Genomic DNA, 23,055 nt, shown 5'->3' with positions numbered 1-23,055 from the left:
ATTACTAGATTCTCTGTAATTGCACAATAGATCTTATGTTTTTATATTTTGAACTTTACAACCCACTAACTTTTCTTTTTTACTACATTCTCCTTAATTGCACAATCAATCTTACCGTTGAAATTACATTCACCCTTGGATTGTCTCTTTACATTAGCTACACACACAAAATACACACTACATATATGCAAAGTTCTTCACTCGTCATCATCATCATCATCATCATCATCATCATCATCACTGTCATCATCCAAAGCGTTGGATTCTTGCTCGTAAATCGGATACTCTCCGTCGCTACCATCATCACCAGGACCACCATACTGAGCTGGTGCGCTGCTTGGAAATCTATTGAATAAACCTTGCAGATAGGTTCTGGAGTTGTTCTCCATGTCGTCAACTTATCATTGTTTAAGGAAAAACGTATACCAAACCAGATCAATCTCTCTAACTTGTCTCCTGAAACCTAGAATCTGCATGTTTGTACTAAAGATTAATTGATTGATGCTTATGTTATGAAAGTTTATGCTTTTTAAGGATACATCCATGAGAACTTAATAATGATATGTCATCATCATTTGCACCCTGCAAAAGACCAACATAAGAGTAACAGAGAAATGATGAAATGGCCTTTCCGAAAAATGAATTGAAGTAAACAAGTAAAATTTTGTAAGCATAGTCACCACATTGAGGTCCTCGGATTCATCATCCATGTCTTCCGAATCTTCATCCGCATTAACATCACCATCTTTCTCTTCGTTTGGGATTTTACACCTTTTCATATCTGCGAATTATTTTACATCAATGTTAATCCATTTTTAACAAGGAGGATGGATGTGTTTGGCATCGAATGATAATAAGCATACCACAATATGTATTGCCAAGATAATGCCGATTTTGGTACATGTGATTGATCCCCCTTATATATATACTTACATTACTCATATATATAGCAACGTTTCCACCAAGTTTACTCAGTCAATTTCACAAAACTTTAACAGAGTGTTGAGACCATTCAGAGAGAAGAACTGCCTTCATTGCATGTTAACAATCACTAGATAGACTGCCAAAAACGTAAAGGAGATGAAAACTGAAATTTCCTTGCCTAACTTACCTTTAGTTGTTTCCTGGTGATTCCGTTGACCTGGTTTCATTGCATCTTTCTGAATTCGTGTCTTTTCTGACCTCTCAAACTCTTCTTGAATAGATTTAAAAACATCTTCGAAACCTGGCTCAGGAAACACAGATACAAATCTCACAGCTACACGGAGTCTCAAATTATCAAGCAGTGCTTCTGAGAACCATCCTGTTTTATACTGGCACAAAAAAAAACATCAAATCAGAAAACAAACACCTCATAGAAAACAATATCCCAATTCATAAAATTTAACGGCTGGTCAAAGATAACTGTTACACGACTTTGTGGGTAATTGGTGAGAGGTGGGTTTTGGCAATATTGCAAGTGCATATAAAGGTTTGATATGTAACTTTTTAATAGTTGAGCAACATGTCATATCTACCTCTCATTGTCATTGGTAACACAAAAAGACAGAGTCTCATATTATTGGTATCTACTTCATAAACAAAACCTTAGCTTAGAACTCACATTACAAGTAGTCTGCTTGGGAGGCTTTCTTATTTCTCGTTGAATGTACTCGTCGTCAAGTTCAAATAACTGTAGAAATGTTTGGCATTTGAAAGGGAATACTTTAAAAGCAGAAATGTCATCCCAGCTTGGCTTTAACCTGTCACAAATAAGACGGAAAGAATAAATCACCTTATAATTGCAACTTTTTCCAAACATAAAATCCACATATACTTGCAAAAACTGTTATCATGTTTTCCGTTTTTCTGGGATACATACATATTAGCAAATAGAATATCTTGAGTAGAGAAAAATTTGAGTTAACAAGGAAATAGGAAAAAGTTACTTGTTAGTTGCATTGGCATCACAATAACCCCTTAATTCAGGTGGAACCCTGAATTCCATTCTCTGATATCTGAAAAGATACAATACACAAAGAGGATGGAGGTGAAGAGCTTTAACATATACATCAGCAGACTAGATGCAAGATATATATGAACTACAAAAGAAACTTTCATGTCATGTAAGTTCCAACACTTTCTGCATTGGAAGATCCAAAATACGCTCCCAATTGAGCCAAGTAGAATTTGTATCATTTTCCAAAGCACTTTGCAGAACACGTGGAAGTTCAGAGGTGTAGTTGACCATTTCCCATCTATTTAGGTAACGATGGCCGATGCTAGAGTGAAAAAACCACAAACTATTACCGGCCATGGTCACTCTTTACTACTGTATCTTTGGCCTTTTGGAGGGTCAAACCGATCTATTTCTGTTTTATTTTGACGTGCAGAAAATGAGAATCCTACATGTCACAGACCATGCATTTGTATTATGAGTGAAATAATAGATATATAACTTACACACGAGACTCAGGATCTTTCCGTGGATCATAGCCTCTTCTAATCCAGAACCTAAGAAATGGACCACCCGAGAAATAATATGCAGATCTAAGAAAAAACCTGCAGAGAAAACTCCAAAAAGTTGGTTAATTTAGTAGTAAGAAAATTAATACACATAAGAAACGCACAAAATCAGTTCACCTGTTTAGCATATGATGTGTGCATTTAAGATCTTTATCAAGTAGTCGTTGGACTATGGAATCTCTTGTCCACACAGGTCGCTCCTCAAAGAGTGCAGACACTGCCACCTGCCATTTCCACTGGTTGGAGCTGGGAACAATTACGTCTTCCCAGTTTAATATCTTTGGGATCTGTATGAATGCTAAGGAGCGATCAAAGATATCTAACAAAAAAATCACCAAAAAAGCATGGCTTCATACTCATCAGTAGTAAGATTTGGAGGATTAGTAAAACGGAGAAAAGGATATCTTTAACACCGAAATCAATTGCAAATACTGGGCCAATATCTATCTGCATCATCAGAAAATCAATTAGCAAAAATGAAGAACTAGAAACCACAAGTAAACTTTCATGAAATCTTTAACTTCCATGATGTTTAATAAGTGTGAAACTGCGAGCTTTTACAGGCTTCAGAATATTTGACTCTGAAATTGTAGGCTTTTGAAAAAAAAACATTTACAATCTAACGACTATCCTGAAAAATACTTAAGCGAATCCAACTCTTCCAAGCACCCAACATCCAAAATCAGGTCTGGCTAAGAAAGGTCAATCCGTCAACAAAGTCTCAAAGCTTACCATTATAGTAATTAAAGAATTAGCAACCGGTCTATTAGTTGCGTAAGACAATATAGTTTATCATAACAGATGATATTTGAGTTATTTTTTCTACATCAGTCTCTTTATCCAGAAACGTCAAATGGTTTCATTTCTTCTTTTACCTCATAAAGAGTCTGAGTTGGTTCCTCTTTCTTTTTTGGTAATGTTACTGGAAGTCTCAGCCTGTGAACAAACAACGTAAGTGGAATTACTAATAGAACTTAAAATACTTTAATCAACTATGTTCTCCTCCATCGTTGGCCTATAACTAAAACACTTCGGAATAGACATCCTCTGAAATAAACACCGGGTTTTACTAAGTAAGATTCAGATGAAAACGGATAACTTCACTTGGACAAAATTTCTGTTACCAGGTGCTAATGATAAAATTGTTAAGACAGTGTATCTTACACCAAATTATCTGGCATATCTTTGGGTGCAAAGAACTGTGGCAATAACATCATTACATCTTCATCAGCCATGTCCATTAGGTCACTGTTTCCTGCATGATATCAGAGAGGATTTATAAAACATCATAGTTCACCTCCATCACCAGCAGATTTGCAATATAATAAAAACACCAAATGAATAGAGACAAAATCACCTGCAAGCGGCTTCACCTCCATCCATTTTCTCTTCTTTTGCTGTGCAACATCCGCGTGAATAGAAATCACATGCTGGTAGTCAGCCATGCCTTCACAATACCCCACATGAATAAAGAGTAAAAAAAGAAGTCAATATTAGAGAAGCTTAAATGCATAAGACCCCATAAATTGGTGAACTAGGTTATGTACCATCGAAGCAATAAGACTCAGACACACGAGCTACAATATCAGCACAAAGAGCTGAGCAAGCTTCTGGTAAGCATGCATCTTTAGTGGCAAGAACAGGTTGCCTTTCAGGCAGAGAATCTTTCTTAACAGCTTCTTTAGAAATCTTCAACAGAAAACCATTACAAGGACGTTGGACTCCCCAGGCAGGATGTGCGTAAGGGTCTTCAGGGCGGAAATGTAGCTCAAGCTTGTTTGACGTTGATTCTCTTGCCTACCAAAAAAAGAAAAATCAACGTGACTAAATCGTGAAGATAGCACTTGCGTACAAGTTTGCTATTTAGTGTTTTTCTTGTAGAACATTTCTGAAATGTACAACTAAAACACAACTTCATTCACCAATTTTGCTAAAATAGTGAAATAGATCAAGCCAACGAGATCGAGGAATGCTATGAAATAATTCTATGGATGAAATCAGTATCACAAAAGGGATGCCTAGTAATATGTAGCACGCAAAGAAACAAAAAAAAAAGTCTACGGCAAATGCGAAATTTACAGGAAAGTCCCATGGATTCCCTCAAGAGTCTCCAGAGCTCGGGGAATAGATGATGGGTACCCAGGATAGTGAACCACAAACGCCTCCTTGCTCGGCAAGTTACCCGAGATTGTTCCGTTTTCGATGATTCCCATTGCTGTGAATCAAAAAAAAAAAAAAAAAAAAAAAAAAAAAAAAAAAAAAAAAAAAAAAAANAACAAATCGCATCAACAGAAGTTCCGAAAAATTCGAATTGACACACGAAACCTATGAGATATGTGAAAAGGACTTGAATAATAGAGGTAGAACTAGTTCCGAAACCATGGAAGAGAGAGAGAGCGATGCAAGTGTAACGAAGACTCTAGTCAATACGATTCAAATACGCAGAGGTTACAGAGGGAGAGAGAGAACGATGGTAATACCAGAAGTAGCTTTTAGACAGAGGATCGGAATAGATCTCGAACTAAAGTTGGTCCAGAAGGCCGTCTGGTGCGCCGGAAGAACATACGGCGGTGGAGAAGAACCACCGGAGCTTTTGCACGGGATCTGTTTCCTGCCCGTAGTGGCGGAATGCTAAACGGCAGCGTTTAGGATAAACTGATCTGACTGAGTCTTGAGTGACACTTAACCGGACCGGTTCTGACTACATTAACACGTGGGTATAACTGAAAAAAAAAATACAGAGTGCCATTATTTACAATGGTAGTGATTTTTTTTATTCTAAAAGTTTGGTGTTTTTTATACTCAAATACCTAAATAATTTGAAAAAATTCTACACTAATTAGAAAAATAAAAATTAAAAATCTAATATATTACAGGAATTAACCATTTTGTATAAATTAATAAAATCTTAACTATAATCATGAAATTTATTTATTCATTTAAGGAAAGTGCGTGTAAAAATAGAAAGTATTTATTTACGCATTTTATATATTCACCTTTGTGAACATAAGAAATTAAGAATTCGTTAAAATATGTTGCCAAAGGTAAAAAAAAAAGAAACAGATTGTCCCCAAAAAAGTAATGAAGAAAATTATCAAAAATAAGAAAAAAAATGGTAAAACATGTTGCCAAATAAGAAATTAAAAGTAAATATAGATAAATAAGAGAGAGAAAATAATATCAGACTCCTATTAATAAAATCACTTTAAATGTAGGAAGAAATATGAAGAAAATGAAAATAAAATAATAATTATAATTTATTGTATTTGCTTATTTTCTTGACTAATGTCAAAAAAAATGAAATAAAAATCTTGACTAGAAAGTATTGTTTAGCTATAAAGATCATAATGATGAGATCCCTCCATTATGATTATTTCCTTAAATCTTCAAACATTTCTTCAGTTCATGAGTTGTTTTCTGATATCTTATTTCCATCTGAACATCCATCTTTTGGTTTGATCATGGCTGTTGTTGAAAATGCTGATGTGAAAGTCGACTCTTCTGATCATGATTCAGACAACAATACTGATTCCTTAGAAGACACAAAACTGCCATCTCCTGATGATCAGAAATCTAAATCCAATAGCTCTGTCGAAACTCCAAATATCACAAACGAATCAACACAAAGAACCAGTGATGAAGTGAATCTCAAGAGTCATTTGAATCCAATGGCTAAGGAATATGTTCCTTCTCCGCTTGCTCTAAACCACTCCGAGTTCTTAAGAAATAGATTATGGTTTGCTAACTATTTTCCAATGCAAGTTATTTCTATTGAGGAGACTGGCCATTTTGCTACAAGGGTATACATATCATATTTTATATTTTCTCTGAATTACGATATCTTTGTGTTGGATTTATTATGTTGCATGAAATAAATCTCTGCTCAATGTTTGATCAAAATGGTTTTGACTTCTTTGCATTTTATTTTTCATTTCGGACGTCTGTGTTGAGGAATTTAATCAATTTGTTCATACCACATACATTTTCTCCATCTTTATTTTGGTTTGATGTTATTTAATTTTAACATTTTCGAGATTTTGGTAATGAAGTAACCCTTTTGAATTGTGACTGAAAGCTTTGTGCGTATTGATTTTTTTTGTTAGATAATTGTTATTCTTCGTAATGCATGCTTGTTCTTTAAGTCTTGTCAATTAAACACAGAGAATGAACTTTGACCAAGGGAGGCGATCGATGAAGAAAAGAACAAACTTGAGTCAGATCAGGAGAACTATATATGTCTTAGACATCGATCAACAAGTATAAAACAGATATATCTATACATTGTCTCAGTTAGAAACCATTTTTCTCATAATGAATCTGATATATATAACCAAAAGATCTCTTTTTGTTTTGTCAAATTAAACAACCAAAAGCTCTCTTTATCTTTTTCTTTTATATATAGGTTACTGAGGAGCAGCTTGCAAGTCTATTTTTATCTTGTGGCCAGGTACTCACGTAATGATCTTTAAACCAGATTTGTTTCTTGGTGTTCACTCAATTCTTATACATTTTTTTTTTGGTTGCTAATTTTTGGGTTTACAGGTTGTTGATTGCCGTATATGCGGTGACTATAAGTCTATTCTCCGTTTTGCCTTCATTGAGTTCACTAATTCAGGTACTTCTGCCAAATTTCTTATGAGTTGAAATTGTTCTTGTTTTGTTTATTAATCAGTGAAGTAATGTTCTCAGAGGGAGCTAGGTCTGCTTTAGGAAAATCGGGTACTATGGTTGGTTCTCATCCTATTAGGGTTCTTATTTCCAAAACAGCGATCACGCCTGTTAACCCATATTTCCTTCCAAAGGTAAGTTGAATTAATATAATCAATCTTGAGCTTGACGACTATAGATAACTCTGATTCAATCTCACAACTACGTGTTCGCATAATGTTGTTTTCTTTCCTTTAGTCTGAGGACGAGCGAGAGAAGTGTGCAAGGACTGTTTACTGTACTAACATTGGCAAAATGGTAAAACTTATTATGTTCATTTTTGTCAGATCCTCTGTTACGCTCAGTACCTCCTATTTTCATATCAGACTAATCAACGTTTACCATCTTATATACGTTTTTAAAAAAAAATGTAGGTCACTCAAACGGAATTGGAAGATTTCTTTACAACAGCTTGTGGTGAGGTATAGATAATTTGGTTTTGTCTGTACTATTAAAGATGTTGTGTTTTCTCATTTAACAGCATCTCTGTTTTTTTATTTTTAGGTTCACCATCTGAGGCTGCTTGGAGACAGTTACCACGAAACCAGCATTGCTTTTGTCGAATTTAGTCTGGTGAGTTTCTAATCGCTTGTTTCCATTCATGAATTTCGATTGTAGTATTTATCCCTCGTTTATGAACATTATTTATATGCTATGACTCTTTGCGTGTATTTTCAGGCAGAAAGTGCAGTTTCTGCTATTAATTGCAGTGGTATTGTCTTGGGAGGGCTCCAAATAAGGTGAGCTTACAAGAAATAAATAAGGTTAATAACACTTATCACTGTGAGATTAATGTTTGCTTTGTCTATGTGTGTGAAGAGTAAGCCCGTCAAAGACGCCAGTGAGGCCACACCGCTCTGATGTAAACTAAAGCTAAGTGCAAATAGAGACAGAGAGGAGGATGCTTGAAACTAGTTGAAAGCGTTTTCTGTTCATATAAAGATCCTTTTGTTCGGCAGGCTGCTCGGGTATCTTTTGAACTATGAACTATCAGTAACTTAGGCTAATCTTTCTTCTTCTTCTTCTTCTATAAACTCAGAACCAAACTGATCTGTTTTTTTTTTTTTTTCAATTATTTTAATCTTTTTGGTTATCTTTTATATATGGATCATTTTAAGACCTCACTTTCTCTCTTTCTCTGGCTCTTCAGTCTTCATGCATTTATGTTTGGTATGATTTATTCAATGTTTTTTTTTTGATGAAAGTGAAAGTTGTTGGGTTTTTTAATATTTGATCTTTTTGGTATTGTTTCTGTTAGCCTTTAGGAGACTTTTTCTTTGTGTAAATGAAGATTTAGTTTCTCTGTTTTTTTTTTTAATTTTGTTTTCCTAATCTTTTTCCTTGAGTTTTAATTGCATCTTTGTTTGAAATAAGCTATTTGAGTTCGTTTCACTATGATATTAAACGACTTTTTTTCTATATGAATGTAAAATTTGTTCACCAAAAAACGTTGGTTCAATACAATTGACAAATATTAAACGATAGTATTTGAATGAATTGTTTGATTTGTTTTATGTGATTTGACAAACTTACACTCAAATGTGAACCCACAACAGAAAAATTAAGTACAGTACATATGGAAGTTTTAGTTGACTTTAAGTTTGTAATTTAAAATACAAATCATGTTTAAAAGATCATAAACTTGACCTAGTCAAAATATATAAGTATATAACTGTGTAACCGGAAGAACTTTGTCAAAATTTGGGACATTAACCTGTTATATACTTATATATAAACGTATACAAAGGTTGAAAGAAAAGGAGAAACCAAATATATATAGAAATGGAATGAAAATGTCAACTGATGAGACTATCGTCGGCTAACCAACCGCCAACCGGTCAAGATGGTTGGAGAATGAAGATTACGTATACGAAAAAAGTTACGACCAGACAGACCCAACGTAAAATATTTCGTGCGACACAAGTCAACAATCAAACCGGACCCTACGTTTAAGAGACGATTGATTGATTCTCCTACTGAGAAGGCAGCAAATTCTGGCGACCATCTAATTGTTTGGACCAAACCGGCGATATGTTGAATGAGATTTGGTTACTAATTTGTATCAAGGCCGTTTCAACCGGTTTATATTAAAAGATGTAAAAAGTGGCCTTTTGTGGTCTTTTTCAGTTGCTTGACGGTGGAGGGAGTAGTAGGTGACTGTATTAACTCGTTTTCGCGTTTCTCATGCATATATGGACATATGGTGACAGATCAGAGTCAGTTTCTTCAAAAATTATTATATTATTACTTCCCTTATTTTATTTATTTTCTGTAACTAACGAGCGTTTTTATTATTATTTTGGAATTTTTATTTTAAAAAGAAAAATGGAAACAAAATAATTGTTGAATAATTTGTTAGGTAGTTTCAGGGATTCTTTTATTGTACATAGGAGTAAGCATGACCACGGTTACGGTTATCACGGTTATGGTTTATCAACCACCGGTTATGGTTAAATACGGTTCCGGTTGAAGCGGTTACGGTTATATACAGTTACGGTTATTTGATAATATGATACGGTTAATATTATTTGATGATATAATATAATTGATATTATTTATTTATAATTAATATCTTTTTTAGTGTACTCATATTTCTATATATTATATAATTCATATTAAATAAATAATAATTAGTATATTTTATTATATTTTTAAAACGGTTACGGTTAACAAATTATGGTTTAACTATGCGGTTAACCAATGGTTTTGATATGGTTATGGTTAATTAACGGTTATGGTTAATATAACTTAACCACATATTTACGATTAACGGTTACGGTTTTTAATCATTTTATACGATTACAGTCTGGTTACGGTTCGGATACGGTCCGGTTACGGTCCGAAATACGGTTACGGTTTGATTTTGGTCATGCCTACATAGGGGTTGAGTTGACCATAGGAAAGATCTTCTACAGACATGTTAAAATCGAGAAAATATGATAGATATTATGATAAAATGGCCTCTTCAATCTCTCAATTTTAAAAACACAGATTAATTCATTAATTTTAAAACATAATCTAGTTATCAACTACACTAGATTTTAACCCGCGGTACACCGCGGACATATAACTTCTATTATAATTTATATTTTATGTTGTATCTATTTGTTAAATATTGAATGTTTTGTAAATAGAGGAATAACTAAATTTTTTAGTTGTTGTGCAGCTAAATATTTATATTATTTTTTAACCCGGAATACACTTCATGACCATTTGTTTGTTATATTTAGTTTGTTTTGTTTATTGTTTGAGATTCTATTTTGATTTTTAATTATTATAACAAAAAATAAGGGATTTAAATACATAATCAGTAATTATACGCTGTGATTAAGTCACATTTTCCTAATGATTTAATTATTTTATACAATCTTAGTTAAATCAACTTGATTTTATGTCAAATATTCTAATATTAGTAGTGTTGATAAATAACTAAATGAAGATTTAACACGTGTTAACACAAATTTAATAATATTTTATTAATTTCAACATTTTCTCTGTATAACTCATCTACTATATAACCACATTATATAGTATTTTAGAATTTTTTAATTTTACTTATTCATAATAATTAAAAAATTTATTAAGTTTATATATGTTAATTATAATATTTAAATAATTTTCAATCGAAATTTTTCTTACGTTAAAAATCAAAGCTCACAGATTTTGGAAAACAAAATGGGAATCAAATTGTTTTTTTTCTTTGTTTACGAAGGATTCAGATATATAATATCTTCAAAACACAACATAATGTATGGTTAAATATATGATAGTTTCTATTTCCATATTGATTGCTGTTATTTTTTTAATTGAAATAAAATGTAAAATACTTAGAAAACAAAATCTGGAGTAATGTTAGTTGTGGAAAATTTTTAGGGGTTAATGTTATAAATAACTTTTTAAATAAACAAAACTAAAAGAGAATAACACAAAATGTACTTCAAAAATGTTAATATAGATTTCAACATTAATGTTTTAAAATTGGTTATTTAAATAATTTATTACTTAATAAGCAAAAATCTGAAAATGGATAGCAACAACCATCCCAAATTAAAGGAGAAATTCTAAATCTACACCAATTATTCCTTCGATTTATAGTGGATCGTCCAACATAATTTTTGTTCAAATGTAATTTAGATGCGAAATACAATCACAAACACACAAGAAAATCACTGACAGGATTGTAAGTGATTATGAGAGGGTTACCAAATGTTGGGGAAGTTCATACCTTAACTATGCTAATCCACTTTTAGAAGACGCTAAAGCTTTACTAGCTTTAATATAATGCAACATACATAACCCAAGGGTTCCTAATGGTTTGCTTTGAAAGAGATTGTCAAGTGCGTATAGAAATGTTGACAGACGTACTCATGATATGTCTATTGCTGGTTTAGTTCAAAATATCCACTTACTGGACTAGCTGATTCTAGAACATGGTGTTTCAACACACTAAATGAATTTGTAATAAGGTAGTCAATCTTCTAGTAAAATATGGATGCCTTCATTCTATTTTTTGTTTTGATAAAAGGTTATTCCTCTTATTAGATAACCGAATAAGTGTATTTGGACTTCAGACTCGTAAAGTTCAATTTTGACGGAAAATATGTAAATAGTTGAAATTATATAAAAAATATAATAGTAAAGTGTTTCATTAATTTTTAAGTACTGTATAATTGTTTTCTAAGATAACACTTTTCAATAAATAATATATATATATTATTATTACAAATTCAACAATTAACATCAAATTCAACAATTTTTCGTCGTTACTTTTACAAATTCAACAATTAACATGATAAGATGTGTCATTAAATGAAATTGAACCAACAATTAAAAAAAAGGTACTCTTTATTGCTTGTTTATTTAATTTTTAGTTTTGGTATGATTCTTGGTCCCCGCTTGGGCCATTAATCGATCTCTTTGGTGAGGTAGGCCCTCGTGAGTTGCGAATTAGCAAAGGGGCAACTGTCGCAGAAGCAACCAGGGAAGATCTTTGGTTTTTTCCCAATGCACGATCAGCGCAAGCCGAGCAGCTTCAGACCTGTCTGTCGGCTATCTCTCCTCCTTCCTCTGTAAGTGAGTCAGATGGGTTCCAATGGAGACTGCCTTCGGGCATTTGGTCAGACAAGTTCTCCTCCAAAGCTACATGGCTTCAAATCCGCCAACCCTCGCCCGCTGTGCCATGGTTTAGATCAGTATGGTTTAAGAAAGCGGTTCCACGGTACTCCTTCATTCACTGGCTAACTGTTCGAGGTCGTCTCCTCACTCGGGATAGGCTACGTCGATGGGGACTGACGGTTCCAGAGGCTTGCGTACTTTGTGCAACAGGTCTCGATACACACTCTCATCTGTTCTTTGAATGTGAGTTCTCCCGTTCTATCTGGTCCCACATGGCCAGTAAAATCTCGCAGAACCCCCCGGCTTCACTCCAGTTAGCGTCGGATTGGGCTTTGACGCTCCAATCGTCTCCTGCTCACTATGCAAGCAAGGTCGCAAAGCTTCTCCTTCAGGTGTCAGTCTACATGATATGGAGGGAGAAGAATCATCGGATATTCTCTGGGCAAGTATCAACCCCTTCAGCTATACGAACTCTCATCAATCGGATCCTGCGTAATCGCCTCATCTCCATCTCGCGGGAAGATCCTTCAACACTCTCTCTCCTTGGATTTTATTTTGGATGTTTCTCAGAGCCACTTTTATAGTGGCTAAAGCTCATTACCTATTGTATCTGTATCTGTTCCACTGCTCTCTCTCTTTTGAGCTGGGTATTTGTTTTTTTTGGGTTTCATTGTAAAAATGTGAACTTTTTTTATTGGTATAAATTTAACATTTCACCAAAAAAAAAAAAAGTGATTAAATGTCACACTACGCGCTCTTCCCTCTTGTTGTTTAGTGGGTGCTCTTCTTTTTAAACAATAACGCCTTCCCCTTTTTTTTTTTTTTTTTTTCGCTTTTAAATCTTTGAGCTCTTTTTTTTCTTTATTTATTGAAATCTTCATTTTTTTTTTCTCCTTTACAAAAAAAAAAACATTTGTTTTTTTTCTTCGCTATTCAAACTTCGTCTCCTCACCGTCCGATGTATTGACTCTGACCGATCAGTCAATTGTGAGCTCAACATCCAACGGTCATGGGTCATTGTTACAGCCGGAACACCTCCGCCGTCAAGGACGACGAGATCCCCGCCGGAAACGGCGAGGTTACGAATCAACCTTCTCAACCGACGGAAAATAACCGGCGTGGTTCGGTTCCTCAGTCTCCGGCTGCTTCCGAAGTCAACAACTCCTACAACATTAGCCCTTTCCAGAGCCCTTTGCCGGCGGGAGTAGCTCCATCGCCGGCGAGAACTCCGGGGAGAAAGTTCAAATGGCCGTTTCCTCCACCGTCGCCTGCGAAACCGATTATGGCGGCTTTGAGACGGCGACGTGGCGCTCCGCCTCAGCCTCGGGATGAGCCGATCCCGGAGGATAGCGAAGAAGTGGCGGATCACGGTGGTGATAACGGCGGAGGCGGCGGAGAGAGGCTGGATAAGAATTTCGGGTTTGGGAAGAACTTCGANCGGCTTCACTCCAGTTAGCGTCGGATTGGGCTTTGACGCTCCAATCGTCTCCTGCTCACTATGCAAGCAAGGTCGCAAAGCTTCTCCTTCAGGTGTCAGTCTACATGATATGGAGGGAGAAGAATCATCGGATATTCTCTGGGCAAGTATCAACCCCTTCAGCTATACGAACTCTCATCAATCGGATCCTGCGTAATCGCCTCATCTCCATCTCGCGGGAAGATCCTTCAACACTCTCTCTCNAAGAGAGAGACAATGTGATACCTAACCATCAGAGATGTAGGGACTCTTGGTTCTTACTGTTCACAACATAAATCACTATTTCAGAATAATCTCTATAAAGATTTTAGAGAGAGTACAAGATTCCCAAAATTGATGGAATGTAGAATGTTAAAAAGCTAGGTTCTTGAGCTTGTTCTGAGAACACTTGGTTTTTTGGTTTTTCAGATGACATCGGCTTTATCTATAGAAGATGTTCGTCGAGAAGTGAAGTTGCTGAAAGCTTTGTCCGGGCATAGGCAAATGGTTAAGTTCTATGATGTATATGAGGATGCTGATAATGTCTTTGTTGTTATGGAGTAAGTGTAGTTTACTTAACTCATCTCATTGTGTTTGGATTTGGAAGATTCATCATTGAGTTTTTTAAGTAAATGTTACATTTTTAAGTGGCTGGCTGTTTCCAAGTTTTTCAGTTTAAAGTACAAGATTTACTAGTTTATTAAATGAGTCGACTTTAGAATATTCAATCTTTCTCTCTTATATGCTTCTAGGTTATGCGAAGGTGGAGAGCTATTGGATAGAATTTTGGCGAGGTAAATCCAAAGTCTTGCTTTCCTATGAGTGTTTTAATTGCGGCCTACCATGGCTAGTTAGATTTGCAGTAGATATGGGTTCCAACCTTGTATTATTATCTTGTATGTTACTGCAGAGGTGGACGATACCCTGAAGTCGATGCCAAACGTATTCTTGTGCAGATTTTGTCTGCAACAGCATTTTTTCATCTTCAAGGTGTTGTGCACCGTGATCTGAAGCCGGAGGTACACAGTCTGTTTTTTTATAAGTTTCTGATATTTCAGTTAATGCCACCTATTCCGTCTTTGTTGTTATTTACGGTTGCTTAAACACATGGTACAAATATGTTTCCAGAATTTTCTCTTCACCAGCAGAAACGAGGATGCAATACTCAAGGTCATAGATTTTGGCTTGTCTGATTTCATTAGATACGGTAATGATTTATTTCTTTGTTCCCCTTTCTTGTTATAAGCTTTGTCATTTAAGTTTTCTGATGAGTTTTGCTGCAATGTGATATTCAGTATGATTATCACAACTGTAATTTGTTGTGTCTCCTTGGCATTATTAGTCTTGCAAATCTCATATGTATAAGATTATGCTCACGTTTGATTTTCTAATTGTACTTTTTTCTTGTTAATCTTTTACATTTGCAGATCAGCGCCTCAATGATGTTGTAGGAAGTGCATACTATGTTGCACCCGAAGTACTCCATAGGTCTTACAGCACTGAAGCGGATATGTGGAGCATTGGTGTCATAAGTTACATACTACTCTGTGGAAGCAGACCATTCTATGGAAGAACTGAGTCTGCGATATTCCGATGTGTGCTTAGAGCTAACCCTAATTTTGAGGATATGCCATGGCCTTCAATATCTCCTACTGGCAAAGACTTCGTGAAAAGGCTTCTTAACAAGGACCATAGGAAACGAATGACAGCTGCTCAAGCTCTAGGTAAGTTCTTTTTTTTTGGTGGTTTAATATGGGACACTGATCTTGAAAAAGAAAAAAGAGTATGGCTTCAAGTATTATTATGAGTTGGGCTTTCCATAAGCGGTATTATTATATGATATTTTTTGCAGCTCATCCGTGGTTACGTGATGAAAACCCTGGTTTACTTCTTGATTTCTCCGTCTACAAGTTGGTCAGGTCCTATATTCGTGCCTCACCTTTTAGACGATCAGCACTTAAGGTAAGTGCTTGACACCCTCATACTATAATCGAGCGCATTTATCTTTTCCCTTTCTACTTATATATACATAGCTGATCTACTTATCAAAATCCTCAGACTATTAATGCTTCCAACAGAATGTTACTCATCTTTTCTTTGGCACTCAGTGAATAATATCCTGATACAGCATTCATTTGATAACATTTGTCTTATGGTTGTCTGTGTTCTTATCTTGATCGGTTTTTTTCTGTTTTAATCTTTTAAATAGGCTCTCTCCAAAGCTATACCCGATGAAGAACTGGTATTCCTTAAGGCACAGTTCATGCTCCTGGACCCTAAAGACGGAGGCCTATCTCTAAACTGTTTCACCACGGTCAGTGTGTCTTTGCCTGATTTAGCTATAGCATTTTTACTCGGTCTTTGATTTGATAATCTATTATATCCACTATATGTATACCTTATTGATCTCGAGATCCCATTTTCTGAATGGAAATATTATAGAGCTTAAAATCACAAAGGGAAACAAATCAGAACTAAAACACCAATGGTTTCCTTCAGCAAAAGCCAATAAACAAAGCACAAAGCTTTTCCTTGATAAATCTTTCAAAGTTCTATCTAGCTTGCATGATTCTTACAACCAAGACTGCATCCTATATATAGTTAAACCTAAAAGCTTCCTGAGAAAAAGAAATGAAGGAATAGAAATACGAAATAGTTTCCTATTGAAATGAATAGAATATTGATTTATGAAAGAACAACAAACTTATACATATCAGTTATAATCGTTTGAGTGTAACTGCAGGCTTTAACGAGATATGCTACTGATGCTATGATGGAATCAAGGCTTCCTGACATTTTAAACACGGTAACGTATCTGTTGTTATATATTGTCTTTGCTTTTGAAGTTTATGGGTGAACCAAGTATGAATGCAGAAATGCTTATTGGTGGTGGTAGTCGAAATTGATTGTAGATTTCCTCTAGGGTGGGATACTTTGAGAAAAAGATTCTGACTCGTTAAGCTTTAGTGGTTACTGTTTTCATCATAATTCCTCAATTTAAATTTGAGTTTCACTTTGTTTCCCATTGTGCATGTAACAGCAGAGTATTATCATTGGTTTTATATTTAAAGCATGCTGGAGTCATCATAATATTGCTAAAGTTTTCTCCCGTTATTGAGATTGATGTTTCTTTACTGATTTTCATACTCTTACAGTTGTAGCACTGGGCTTTTGAATTTTCGCTTTTTTCTTACTTTTTTTTTCCTTTCTATGAAGATGCAACCGCTGGCGCAAAAGAAGCTCGACTTTGATGAGTTCTGTGCGGCTGCAGTCAGTGTTTACCAACTGGAGGCTCTTGAAGAATGGGAACAGGTTGCAACTTCAGCATTTGAGCACTTCGAACAGGAAGGAAACCGACTCATATCCGTCCAAGAACTTGCTGGGGTACAATCCTACAGTCGTGCTTTAAACTTCTATGAGATCGCGTATATCACCATATATTTCTTGAGATTTAAAAACATTTTTCTAATTTTGTGGTGTGTGTGACTGCAGGAGATGAGCCTGGGACCGAGTGCGTATCCTCTGCTCAAGGATTGGATCCGGAGTTCAGACGGAAAGCTGAGTTTCTTGGGCTATGCTAAGTTCTTGCATGGTGTGACCGTACGAAGCTCGAGCTCGAGACCTAGGTGACATATTGTAATGTAAAGTCTTCTAACATGTGAATTGAGTTTCAAGAAACATCCAAAATGACGCCGTCATCAGAGACCTGAAGTGGAAGTGAAGTCGAGTAGGTATTTATTTCCTTTGTAAATGATTCGTGGGGCATTTTGTTTTCAGAGGAACCAAAACCTAAAAGAAACCAAAAAAAGGAAATATATATTTATATATTATAGGAATTGGGGGAGGTGTTGTTCTGATTTTGTTTCTCAGCTTTCAGTTTCGTTAGTATGATAAAACATCGGCATAGTTTAGTTAGTGTAGAGATCATTAAAAAAAAACAAAGCTAGTGGAAAGATGACGACGTAAAAAGTAAATAATAGTACTAATTTTACTCGAATTGGTAATTATAACACCTATCACACCTATCCATTGGGCCGAGAATTGTCAAAAGAGAGGCGAGTGACACAAGTGTTCCAAGCAGTTTAATTCAAAGAACGTACAATCAAAGAAGTTGTGGTTTCTTGAATCATTCTCAAGATTATGTAGCATACAATTATACAAAGGGATTTACTTGTCATCCTTCCCTAGTTCCCTGGGATGAAATTAACGCAATATAGCAATTAATCGTCAATCATTTTCGCTTTTGGTAAACTATAAATCGATGAGGATGATTTTTTTCTTGCATGTGTAGCGTAAAACATATATTTCCTCAAACATGTAAAGTGAGTGTAACCAAAAACGCGGAGGTTCGTAGGGGGTAGTGAAAATTGAAGTGGGTGGTTGGTTAGAACAAGCTTTTCATGAATCAGTATGTCTACTCGTAAATTATTGATAATGTGGGTCTTGTCTAATTTAGCATTCCACAGATATTACGGTTCAATTATTCATACAGATACAATTGAAATTCATAGTTGTAACTACTTTTTCTTCGACTGTGTTAGTTAGACTTGTTTTACATGTGTTTTAATTAAGAGACATTGTTTGTATCTGATATATTTTGAGTTTAGATACACTCATTCTTAAAAAACAAAAAAGGGGGAAAATGTACTATGTAACATGTTTTTGAAAACTAACATTTATAACAAAAATATATTAGGTTTCCTCAAATAAGAATAAGTAGATCTAGAAAAACATATAAAAAACACACAATGGATATATATATATATATATATATGCTTATATTTGATTAAAAAATATATTATAAAATTAAAGTATATGTGGTTTTCAATATAGAACGTTATTTTGATTAGATTTAATTTACATATTAATAACAATAAAAAATTACATATGTATATAAGCTTTTAAATATGTAAATGTTTATTGCTATTGGTATGTAAATATAATGTGGTCAGATTAAAATGTAGATATACATATGTATAATTAAGTTTATTAAAACCTTATATAAATTTAATTTATTTTATATATTAATAACAAACAATCATATTTATATAATTTAACTGATAAAGTTATTTAGTGAAAAAGAAAACAGTTTTTTTTGGTAAACGGTCGGGGTATTACCCCACGTTTTATTAAAAGAGCAAAGAACAATTACACACGAATATGTCTCAGGCACAAATGACCAGCAGCATCCGCACGTAGGAGCCCATCAACAGATTCCGGGACCGTGTTAAAAACATGAAAGCCTAAAGGAAGAGAAAACGCATAAGTAGCTAACCCATCAACAAGATGATTTGCTTCCCTATACACGTGTCGAAAACGGACTATCCAGTCCCTCGTAATGAAGCCATGGCACAGACGTACCAGGAAGGACAGAGGATGAGAGTCTCCTATCCCTGTCGTAAGGTAACCAACCACCAGTTTCGAGTCCACCTCCACCTCCAACCGCGTAACCTTTGCCTCCCAAGCAAAACTCAACCCGTAGTAGACGCCCCAAAGTTCAGCCAACTGCGCCGAGCAACGTCCAATACGTACTGCAAAGCCACCACACCATACACCCACACTATTCCTCAACACCCCTCCTGCGGATGCCATACCTGGATTACCCCTTGATGCTCTGTCAGTATTAAGCTTAAACCACCCTTGATCAGGAACCACCCAGCCAATTTCTCGGACCACCCGTGTTGTCACCCCGGAGTGATTCACAGTAATCGACTGTGCCTTTGTCACATCCATTGTAAGCTTCTTTACAAAGGAGACCCGATCCCTGCAGACCAATTTCTCCCCAAAAACATCACAGCAACGCCATTTCCATCCCCACCAAACAGCCAGTGCAAACATTGTTGCCCAATCCCCGTCACAAGTACTTGTCCCCTTATCCAGGTTATGGTACATCCACTCCAGAAGAGACATTGTAGAAAACCCTCGTCGCTTACTTCGTGGTAAGATTCTGTTCCATAAGCCAGACATAGCAGGGCAATCACTGAGGTGACGGCGTAGTCTCTCCGTATTAGTCATTATAGCCTGATGTGCTACCAACCACAAAAAAAGCTTTACTCTTTCCGGCACCACAACTTGCCAAATCCGTTTGTAAAAACAGCCCATGTTCTGCCCCAACCTCTCCTCCTTTGTTAAGAAAGCATACGCAGAACCTACAGTAAAACAACCATCAGCGGTCTCACCCCATGATATTCTATCAGTAACCCCCGAGAAGCTATCCAAGACGCCAGTCACCAGCTCAAGCTTAGTATTGTCAGACACAAAAGGCGCTATACACGCAACATCCCATCCCCTACTATCATTCCACAGATCCCGAGCTGTCAAATCTTCAAGACCCGATGGTAACACACCCACTACATCCGTAATAAGTGACTCCCCTGACAACCACTTATCCTTCCAGAACCTGACTGTACGCCCATCTCCCACGACCCAACTCAAACCTTTGCTAACGACCTCCCTCAGTCCTAACCCCACACTTCGCCACGTAGACGACCAATTACTCTTGGCGGTCATCCAACCAGGGTCCTGCACACTCCCGACTTTGTACTTTCTCCTCACCACCTGTGCCCATAGACTAGAAGGATCTTGCAAAACTCTCCACCCCACCTTCGCTAGTAAAGCCTTATTCATCTCCTTCGCTACTCGAATCCCCAGACCCCCCTCATTCTTCGGACGACACACACGTTTCCAAGCAACCAAATGTTGTTTTCTTTTTTCTGCAGTACTACCCCAGAGAAAGTCTCTAGAAGCTCTATCCAACCTCTCCAAGGAAACAGTTAGATATTACATAAATCACGTGTCTCTCCTAAGTCCTACCTAATTGCTAAGATTAAAGTCACGAACTCCTTTATTCACGGGGTCTCTTTCACTATAAAAAGCAAGAAACCCCAAAACACTTGTAACACCACCCAACAATATCCACACTCTTCTTCTTCTTTGATCCATCACATTCTCTCTCTCTCTCTCTCTCTCTCTCTCTCTCTCTCTCTCTCTCTCTCTCTCTCTCTTTAGTCTTGTAGCACAATGGCGCAGAGGAAGATGATTGTGTTTCCGACCAAGAATGAAGTGTCAGAAGCAATGGCTGCGTACACTGCTAAGCTCTCCGCAAAGTTCATCAAGGAGAAAGGTCTTTTCACCGTTGTTCTCTCCGGCGGTGACCTCATCGATTGGCTCTGGTCTGTAAATCTCTCACTCTTCTCTGTTTTATTTTTCTTCTTTAAAGAAACACAAAGAATCCAATAATTAACAGTTTCAATTAATCAAATATTATAGCAAGTTGGTGCAACCTCCTTACATTGATTCGATTGAATGGTCAAAGTGGCACGTCTTTTGGGTCGACGAGAGGGTTTGTGCATGGGAAGATCCAGACAGCAACTACAAACTCGCCATGGATGGCTTTCTCTCCAAGGTTTCATCATCACTTAACCTGTCTTGTGTCTTGTTATAGATAACAATCTATTTTTGGTAATATATATAACATCTTAGGTTCCGATTCCGGATAAGAACATCTACGCAATCGACAAGCACTCGGCAGCTGATGGTAATGCCGAGCACTGCGCAGCGCTCTACGAGGATTGTCTGAAGAATCTTGTGAAGGAAAAGATCATCCCAATATCCAAAAAGACAGGGTACCCTGAGTTCGATCTACAACTTCTAGGGATGGGTCCTGATGGTCACATGGCGTCTCTCTTCCCAAACCATCCTCAGATCAATGAGAAGCAGAAATGGGTCACTCACATTACCGACTCTCCAAAACCACCACCAAAGAGAATCACATTCACTTTACCTGTCATCAACTCTGCTTTGTACAACCTTATGGCCATTTGTGACAAACCACAGGCCAAATCCGTGGCTGAGATCATGAAGCATAACAACTTCTCCTTACCTTCTGCTCATCTTAGTGCACAAGTCGAAAATGTTTGGTACCTTGACCAAGCAGCTGCCTCCGAGCTCTAGAGAGCTCAAACACATTAATAACGGTGTTTTTTTATTTTACTTTATTTTCAGTCTCTAAGTTGCGTATTGCACGTTTAATAACCGGCTAACGCATACTCCGTACCAAATGTGTTTCCTGTAGTTTTGTGTGAGTCACTAGCTATGACTATGGGTTATAATAATAACAATAATTGCTTATATTATGCCGAGGACAGACGAACAAAACAAATATACCCTTCAAAGTATGATGAGTAGGTGATAACGTATAACCAAACAAATACTTTTGATCTGGACCAATTACTATCATTCTTCCAATATTCCATGCATGTAGATTTTAAATCTTGAAACTTCTTAATTTAATTAAGGGATGGAACTTTAGCTCATTTCTGGTGTTGGTAAAAAAAAAACATTATGTGGATGCAAAATCACGAAGTTCATCTACAAACGAATGAACAATCATTTTTGTTTTAAATAGTTTCATAGCGAACTAACAATGACATAACAACAAAGTGTTCAAACTAGCTTTTCCGTTAGAGAAAAACCATAACCAAACTCCTTGTAATAGGAGTAATCGAAACACATATTAAACGTTAGAATAAATATTCTCAAAACAACCTTTAATAAACACTACATTTTAAACTATACTTATTATAGAAAATAATTAATATACCAAAATAGAAAACAAAATTAGGCTTTGTTTCTGTTTTCAGGTGAGATGGATTTGCTTAATGTTTTTCAACTATGAACCAAAAGAGAGAAAAAGTAGATTGAGAGTTTAAATATGGTTGTTGAACAATTAAGAAAAGAGAGCCCATTCTTCAAGAGACTGGTAGTTTCTGCTCAAGTATCTTCTGTCGTAGTCAATAAACTATATATTGCTTTAATTTTAAGTCTAAGATAGAGTTGTTCATTGTAGACTTGTAGTCACGTTCTTACGTGTTGGAGATAAATTTGTCCATTGAGCTAATTTTCAAAGAAACAAAATAAATATCAAAATAAGTGTATTCCTAATTTTCCTGCCTAAGAGTATATATATGATCTAGTTTTTGTCCAGTGTCGAACCATGTGAAAGCAAGCTATGCATGCATGGAATATTGGAGACACAATAATATTCTACTTGTAAACATTATTTAGTGGATCATCTGATTTACCTCCTAAAGGATACTAATTAATTTATCAAGGTGTGTACTAAATTAATATAGAAGACTACACTATCGTACTATTGAAATAATAAATTGTTTTCTTAAAGTAATCAAAGAAAGACGACATTCCAACGACGATTCTGGACAGCTAGCTTACATATTATGTAATTTGGTAGTTAGGTTTTTGTTTGAATTACT

The 23,055-nt window shown here is 35.8% G+C and overlaps 4 protein-coding genes across 10 annotated transcripts; 3 read left to right on the top strand and 1 right to left on the bottom strand.

Moving 5' to 3' along the window:
* Window positions 39-5,173, bottom strand: LOC104736468 (general transcription factor 3C polypeptide 5). 7 transcript variants are annotated; one of them, XM_010456455.2, is made up of 15 exons: window positions 4,831-5,173; window positions 4,585-4,720; window positions 4,053-4,302; window positions 3,863-3,952; window positions 3,670-3,760; window positions 3,381-3,441; window positions 2,910-2,952; window positions 2,623-2,794; window positions 2,443-2,541; window positions 1,929-1,997; window positions 1,604-1,742; window positions 1,112-1,313; window positions 681-781; window positions 540-582; window positions 39-397 (listed from the first exon to the last, which is right to left on the bottom strand). In XM_010456455.2, the coding sequence occupies exons 4-15, from the start codon at window positions 3,948-3,950 to the stop codon at window positions 198-200; spliced, it is 1,308 nt and encodes a 435-aa protein (XP_010454757.1). In that variant the 5' UTR covers window positions 3,951-3,952; window positions 4,053-4,302; window positions 4,585-4,720; window positions 4,831-5,173; the 3' UTR covers window positions 39-197. The 7 variants fall into 7 exon arrangements, with proteins under 7 accessions (XP_010454757.1, XP_010454760.1, XP_019089846.1 ...); XM_010456458.2 differs by having other exon boundaries at window positions 4,885-5,171; XM_019234301.1 differs by having other exon boundaries at window positions 4,986-5,171.
* On the top strand, window positions 5,897-8,245 carry LOC104736467 (polyadenylate-binding protein-interacting protein 13-like). The gene is made up of 10 exons (XM_010456453.2): window positions 5,897-6,305; window positions 6,667-6,762; window positions 6,908-6,952; window positions 7,048-7,120; window positions 7,195-7,307; window positions 7,411-7,470; window positions 7,587-7,634; window positions 7,717-7,785; window positions 7,891-7,952; window positions 8,032-8,245. Exons 1-10 carry the CDS (start codon window positions 5,967-5,969, stop codon window positions 8,081-8,083), a joined length of 957 nt encoding a protein of 318 aa, XP_010454755.1. The 5' UTR covers window positions 5,897-5,966; the 3' UTR covers window positions 8,084-8,245.
* LOC104736466 (CDPK-related kinase 4-like) lies at window positions 13,182-17,642 on the top strand. The gene is given in 11 exon segments (XM_010456451.2): window positions 13,182-13,863; window positions 14,188-14,343; window positions 14,536-14,577; window positions 14,694-14,802; window positions 14,912-14,990; window positions 15,211-15,507; window positions 15,636-15,745; window positions 15,993-16,097; window positions 16,527-16,589; window positions 17,000-17,167; window positions 17,276-17,642. Coding segments are annotated over 11 exon segments (1,794 nt in total). The 5' UTR covers window positions 13,182-13,336; the 3' UTR covers window positions 17,414-17,642.
* Window positions 20,692-21,915, top strand: LOC104736465 (probable 6-phosphogluconolactonase 3). The gene is made up of 3 exons (XM_010456450.2): window positions 20,692-20,955; window positions 21,053-21,188; window positions 21,266-21,915. The coding sequence occupies exons 1-3, from the start codon at window positions 20,804-20,806 to the stop codon at window positions 21,734-21,736; spliced, it is 759 nt and encodes a 252-aa protein (XP_010454752.1). The 5' UTR covers window positions 20,692-20,803; the 3' UTR covers window positions 21,737-21,915.

Source organism: Camelina sativa, chromosome 13 (assembly GCF_000633955.1).
Source record: "Camelina sativa cultivar DH55 chromosome 13, Cs, whole genome shotgun sequence".
In the NCBI taxonomy this organism is placed as follows: Eukaryota; Viridiplantae; Streptophyta; class Magnoliopsida; order Brassicales; family Brassicaceae; genus Camelina; species Camelina sativa.
The sequence above is the reverse complement of the archived record's forward strand: the minus strand, read 5'-3'. Positions and strand labels throughout refer to the sequence as shown.

Excerpts from the sequence above, each read along its gene's own strand:
- LOC104736468 (XM_019234302.1), bottom strand. The coding sequence starts at position 4,718 with ATGGGAATCATCGAAAACGGAACAATCTCGGGTAACTTGCCGAGCAAG. Across the intron at positions 3,761-3,862 it reads GGAGGTGAAGCCGCTTGCAG|GAAACAGTGACCTAATGGAC; the intron begins GTGATTTTGTCT and ends GATATCATGCAG. Across the intron at positions 1,314-1,603 it reads CCAAGCAGACTACTTGTAAT|TATAAAACAGGATGGTTCTC; the intron begins GTGAGTTCTAAG and ends TTTTTGTGCCAG.
- LOC104736467 (XM_010456453.2), top strand. The coding sequence starts at position 5,967 with ATGGCTGTTGTTGAAAATGCTGATGTGAAAGTCGACTCTTCTGATCAT. Across the intron at positions 6,306-6,666 it reads CTGGCCATTTTGCTACAAGG|AGAATGAACTTTGACCAAGG; the intron begins GTATACATATCA and ends AATTAAACACAG. Across the intron at positions 7,635-7,716 it reads TTACAACAGCTTGTGGTGAG|GTTCACCATCTGAGGCTGCT; the intron begins GTATAGATAATT and ends TTTTATTTTTAG.
- LOC104736465 (XM_010456450.2), top strand. The coding sequence starts at position 20,804 with ATGGCGCAGAGGAAGATGATTGTGTTTCCGACCAAGAATGAAGTGTCA. Across the intron at positions 20,956-21,052 it reads GACCTCATCGATTGGCTCTG|CAAGTTGGTGCAACCTCCTT; the intron begins GTCTGTAAATCT and ends CAAATATTATAG. Across the intron at positions 21,189-21,265 it reads TGGATGGCTTTCTCTCCAAG|GTTCCGATTCCGGATAAGAA; the intron begins GTTTCATCATCA and ends ATAACATCTTAG.